This window comes from Trichosurus vulpecula, chromosome 4 (genome assembly GCF_011100635.1).
Source record: "Trichosurus vulpecula isolate mTriVul1 chromosome 4, mTriVul1.pri, whole genome shotgun sequence".
NCBI classification, from domain to species: domain Eukaryota; kingdom Metazoa; phylum Chordata; class Mammalia; order Diprotodontia; family Phalangeridae; genus Trichosurus; species Trichosurus vulpecula.
This window is the reverse complement of record NC_050576.1, coordinates 102767104-102773103: the sequence shown is the minus strand read 5'-3', so window position 1 is coordinate 102773103 and position 6000 is coordinate 102767104. Positions and strand designations below refer to the sequence as shown.

Here is a 6000-nt window from a genome sequence, read left to right as displayed (position 1 = left end):
GAAAAGCAATCTGATTTGAGCCTCGCAACAACCGTGTGAGATAGGTGGTATCATTATGCCTATTTTATAGTTGAGCACAGGGTGGGTGACTTGCCCAGGGTCACACAGCGAGAAGTGTCTCAGACTGGATTTGAACTCAGGTCCTCCTGACTGCCCAGGGCTCTATCCACTGCACCACCAGCTGCCTCCGGGAGTTGGAGCAATGTGCTAACACCCAGCATTACGACAATGACCTTTACTTTCTTTATATGTTTGAAGCCATCATTGTTTGAATTTCCAGATCACAGATCAAAGCCTGTGTTTGAAACTGAACTCTTGAGTAATTGCTGTTGGATTCTTGGATTTATCATGGGGCGATCATTAGTAATCATTACTAATTGACTAACTGGAACTTGTTAACTACAGAGAGATGTCATTGATATGTGAGATAAGCTTCCTATGAACACTGGGGTGGGGGGGTGGGCAGGGCTAAGAGACTAGGACCTAGGAAAACCTGCTTGAGGTGCTGGAATCAGGGCTACCCCACCTCCCCAGAAAGGATTGCTATAGCAGGAGGAGAAATATGCTTCACCAGCTGGTTTAGGGGTCAGCAGGTTAGGACAGGCCCTAAGTCCAACACCCACTGCCTCCACCTTCCCATACCAAGTGACAAGAAAGCATTAGAAAAGGCGACCCCAATGTCCCCCTTCAGGGAGAGGCATGTCACAGGAACACAAGACAGCTGCATCTCAGTGGCCTGGTTCAGAGGTCTCCCAGACACACTATAGTGAGAGATGTCATAACTGAGACATATCTATAGACAGATAGCGCCCTGGCCCAACATAGACGGGAGCCCACAAACACAAGGTACTGATGGTATTCAAACGTGCCATATGCCACTAACAGGAAAGAAGAAGGAGAAGGGCCAAAGGGATGAGGAGAGAGAGCCTGCCTAAGCCCCCTGGAGGAGCGCTTGTCCATAGACTGGCAGCTGTCCCATAGATAGACATCACAATCATACCTGATACATGCAAACATTTAAATAACCAGTGACTCCACTGGTATGAATAAAATGTCAAGAGGATTTGAGGAAGGCCCCAGCATATTAGATGGAACCACACACACACACACACACACACACACACACACACAAGGATTTACGGGAGGACATGGACCAGGATGGGCAGGTATGGGTAGCTTCAACCTGAATCATTACAAGTCAATAACACATCTTTGAGATTGCTGATACACTGAATATTAAAATATTAAATCATACTTGTCTCTTAGAAGGCCATACTATTTCTTATAATTGCTATATACCTTCAAGTAGCCACTAATTCTTCCCTTTAGCAATCCCATTTGGAATCTCTGATTTCCCCAGCCCTCCCCAGCTCCCTCCCCTCTCCCTTTACTTAGAAATAAGAATGAAGCATAAGGGACCCTTCCTATTGTCTTTTCATTCGACTAGTTCCTGGTCTGACCCTTCTTCTAACCCCAGTGTGAGCTAAAAAAGGGGAGGTGAGGAGGACAGGACAGAATACACCCAGATTTAGCTTTTGATGATCTGTATTTATTTCCAGAGGCCCACAATTTCATAGTCCTGGAGAATGGACATGGAGCCCACCCCCACAGTGGGAGGGGACCAGGCCAAGCCCCTGAGACTCATCCACACTGGCCGAGCCAAGTCCAATATGAATCCAAAGCAGAAGGGCTCCAAGACTCTTCGGCTCCTGGGCAGCTGTACCCCTTCCCTTAGGCTAGCCCATTGGCCAGGGCACTGCCCACACAGTCATAGAGGTAAATGTACTGTTCCTGGGGGGAAGGGAGAGAGCGAAGGGTCTAAGTAGGAACTATCTCTAAGTGGGCAAAGTCCAGGGTCAGGTGAAGAGCTCTGGGGCTATCAGTTTCTTAATCTGTAAAATGAAAGGGGTTGGGCTATGATTTCTAAAAACCCCTTGCTGGCTTTAAGCCTCCATCAGGTCTTCCTCAGGCCTCAGAAGCGTCTCTCTCCAAAGGCACCATCAGAAGAGCAGCAGAGGTGGGCAGCAACGCCACCTGGTGCTCACATTCAGCTGCTGGTGCCGCTCTTGCCCAAACCTCTGCCCTTACCCACATCCCAGAGATTGTGCCCACCCACTCCCACCTCTCACCAGCGTCGGCGTCATGGAGCCACAGGCCCGTGCCAACTGCAAGACCACGCCAAAGATGTCCACTGAGCTCTGGAACTTTGCCTGCTGTAGCAGCCGATCCATGGCCAAGAGAACCCCCAACTGGGGGATTCCTGAGCTGTGATGGGGGTGCAGGGGAGGAAGCCCTTAATCTGGACACCTGAACTGGTCACTCTGTCTGGTTTCAAATGCCCAGTGCCTGACACATAGTAGGCTCTTACTAAGTGTTTGACTGACTAGTATCCCTGTGAGGCAGGTGAGTAAGGACTATTTCATTCTTTGTCCTTATATCATGGCACCTAGGACAGTCCTGAGCACATACTAAGGACTTAACAAACATTTGTTGATTGATAGGTAAGAAGGGGACACTGGGTACATGGGACCCATCTAAGAGATGAGAATAATTGAGGCCCTGAGAGATTAAGGGCATTTGTCCCAGATCAGGGAGAAGACCCAGGATAGAAATACAGACCTGCCATCTCCCTCTCCAGCCCTCCCCGTATACCCTGTTTCTCTTTGGTACCTGGAGTACATGAGCACTGTTTTTGGCTTCTTTTTCTTGATCCGTGAGTGGTGCTGGCCCACAGCTGCCAGAAAGGACAACAAGACCTGGGCTGGAGGCTCCTGCCCACTTTCCCAGCACGGAAACTGAAACAGCTTCACCTTGAGTTCTTTTTCTTTCTTCTCCTGGGGACCCAAGGGAATGGGGCAGGGAGGCAGAATGTGATGGGCCACCACTGCCTAGAGGCCTCTCACTCCTTCCCTCCTTCCCCACTATGGGTAACTGTAGGGCAAGTTTGGGACCCAGTTCTGGGCTTCCTCCTCCTCCCTGCTCCTCAAGGTTGACCCTCACCTCAACCCCACCGTTCAGACACTTACGTGTTTGACTCTCAGGTGAAGACAAAGCCACCCTGCCACATCTTTCTGTTCCACCCAGCGGACAGTCAATGCCTCGATGTGGATGGGATACTCCAACACTGGCCACCATTTCTGCATATATAGTGCCACCCCAGTGCCCACTCATGGGGCTGCCGAATGCCCACTACCCAGGCCCCTGCTAAACTAAATCCCTTGCTCCCAACCTCCACCACGTTACCACCCTTCCTTCTGCTTTCCCCACCAAGCCCCTCACCTCATTCTGAGTACCCAGAGGGCACAAGGAGACTAGAACTCGGACACCATGCTCCCACACCAACTGCCAGAACTCTTCTGTCTCTGCAGGACCTGCCAGTGCTACTTGGTCTCGGACAGAAAGTCCCCCCTGTGGGAGAAGCTGACTGAGGCTATTCCCTGGAACTCCCAAGAAATTGCCAAGCCTATACCAAGAGACCTCCAACAACCTTGGCACCCTTGCCTTCCCACCCTTAATCATGAATCTTGACAATGCACCATGGGAGCGAAGAGAGAGGAAGGGTGACAAGGGCAAGAGGTAAGAGTAAGGGAAGACACAGGACAACATCTCACTGGAAAGAACCAGGCCTGAACAGAGTTGGCGGGATTCTCTTCCAGAGAAAACTTCATTTTCCAGCGATCATCTATGAAGAAGGAAGAGAAAAGAATGGTTAGGAGCCTGTATCTCCCCAAGCTCACTAAAGCAGGGAAAACTCAACCAAGCTGAGTTAACGTGGCATCCGCAAGAGACAAGAGCCAGGCTCTATACCTGGCTCTCCTATTTACTAACTACGAGACTTCACTGAAACAAATCACTGCTTCCTAAGCCTGTTTCCTCATCTGTAAAATAAAAATTATAGAGTCTGAACTCCTCCAATAGTTCCCCCCAATACTTCATTGTGGTGGGGAAAGCAGCCCTCAGTTCTCAAAGTACTAACAGGAGCCTGGTCCTTAGTCCTACCAAGTCCCCTTAGAACAAGGATCTGGGAGATGTCTTGTCATCTGATGACCTATTCTAACAAGAATAGATTTTACAAAGAAATGATGCAAACTATGCTATCATCCCAAGTTGCAAAGCTGAGAGCCTACAATACCTAGAAAGAAGTAACCTAAGTGGTCAGAATTCCACACCAGAAGCTTCCTATCCTTCATGGACTAATAGATGTCAAATCCTCGTACTACAGACCCAAACTCCAAAATATCTTTGAGATCTCACCACACGTTGTTATGTCTAACTCTTCATGACCCTATATGGGCTTTTCTTGGCAAAGATACGAGTGGCTTGCTATTTCTTTCTCTAGCAGATTAAGGCAAACAGCGGTTAAGTGACTTGCCCAGGGTCACACAGCTAGTGAGTATCTGAGGCCGGATTTGAACTCAGGTCTTCCTGACTCCAGGCCCAGTGCTCTATCCACTGAACCATCTAGCTGCCTCGATCTCACCCCATAAACTGTCCTAAAACTGGAGCATCATGACAGACAAAACTGCTACCCACAATCTCCTGGATAACAGGAATGCACAAGAACTTAGAATACCATTTTTAATAAAGACTGAGATCTTAAATGCACCTAATCTCCCACTGATAGGGGAGGAAAAGCTCTCAAAACATAGAAACACAGCTGAAGTCAAGAGCCTGTGGGAAAGGAACCGAGGACGTGTCAGCCCGGTCCTCCTGTCCATGCTACAGAGCTGTCTCAGAGATGTTTTCAGTGAGTCCCCAGAAGATGAATGTCTAATCCCCAGACTCACTCAATTACAAAAAACAATCATTTCTGCCCCTGCAAAATAATCTGGCAAATATTCAACTCAAAATGGCAAAGTACTGATCTGTCCCTGGCTGACTCTTAGTAAATGACAACAAATATAAAATAAGAAGAAAATAAAAGCCATAATAATTAACATTTATATTCTGAATTTGCAAAGAGCTTTATATAAGTTATCCCCTTTAACTTCACCATATTCCTGGGTATTTACTATAGATATTACTGAACCCATTTCACAGAGGAGGAGACTGAGGCTTAGAAAGTCGAAGGTGCTGGGCATGGTGGTACACGCCTGTAATCCCTGCTACTAGGGGAGGCTGAGGCTGATGGACTGTGTGAGTTATGCCAGGCTAAGCCCATTGGGAATCAGTATGAAGTCTGGCACCAGCACAATAAGTAACACAGGAACAGGGAACCAACAGGCCAATAATTGAAGGACAGGCAAATTAGCAGAGGCTGGAAATGTGGGTGTGAAAGCTTCCAGGCTGATCAGCATTGGGGGCAAACCTGTGAGCAGCTGCTATACTTCCAGACAGGGAAGGAGAGGAAGAGGGAAGGAAAGAGGTAGGGAGGGAGCAAGGAAGGGAGGGAGGGAGGAAAGGAAGGCAGTAAGGGAGGAAGGAAGGAAATGAGAGAGGGAATGAGGGAAGGAGGGAGGAAGGAAGGAAATAAGGAAGGGAGGGAGAGAAGGAGGGAGGAAGGAAATGAGGGAGGGAGGGAGGAAAGAAGGGAGGAAGGGAAGGACGAAGGGAGGAAGGAAGGAAGGAAGGGAGGAAGAAAGGAAGGAAGGAAAGAAGGAAGGAAGGAAGGAAAGAGGAAGGGAGGGAGAGAGGAAGGAAATAAGGGAGTGAGGGAGGGAGGAAGGGAAATGGTAAGGGAGGGAAGGAGGAAGGAAGACAGATTGGGTCAAGGTAGATTGACTATCAAGTGATGAACATTTTTAGCCAAAATGATTCCTGTCCCTGGAGAAGGTTGTTATCTGCATTAGCAGAGAAAACACCCACGCAGATGAAATCTCAGGCCTTATGCTGAGAGGATCAAAAAAGGTAATAAATGTAAGGCAGTTTATGAAGTGTAAAGAGCTGTATAAGTGGGAGATGTTATCATTAAGAAAGTCCTGCCAGGCCTGGAATAAGGAAGTCCTGAATTCAAATGTGACCTCAGAGGCTTACTAGTTGTGTGACCCTGAGTAAGTCACT

General features: G+C 48.2%; 1 protein-coding gene across 1 annotated transcript in view; it reads right to left on the bottom strand.

Annotated features, from left to right (window-relative positions):
- Positions 1 to 1705: 1705 nt before the first annotated feature.
- LOC118848052 (receptor-type tyrosine-protein phosphatase V-like) overlaps positions 1706 to 6000 on the bottom strand; it is a 31664-nt gene continuing 27369 nt past the window's right edge. The window contains exons 29-34 of the mRNA XM_036756786.1: positions 3612 to 3682; positions 3280 to 3408; positions 3027 to 3137; positions 2671 to 2834; positions 2130 to 2265; positions 1706 to 1791 (exon numbers count right to left, since the gene is read on the bottom strand). Of these exons, the coding sequence (XP_036612681.1) occupies positions 1732 to 1791; positions 2130 to 2265; positions 2671 to 2834; positions 3027 to 3137; positions 3280 to 3408; positions 3612 to 3682 (671 nt within the window). The 3' untranslated portion in view covers positions 1706 to 1731. The remainder of the gene's footprint in view (positions 1792 to 2129; positions 2266 to 2670; positions 2835 to 3026; positions 3138 to 3279; positions 3409 to 3611; positions 3683 to 6000) is intronic.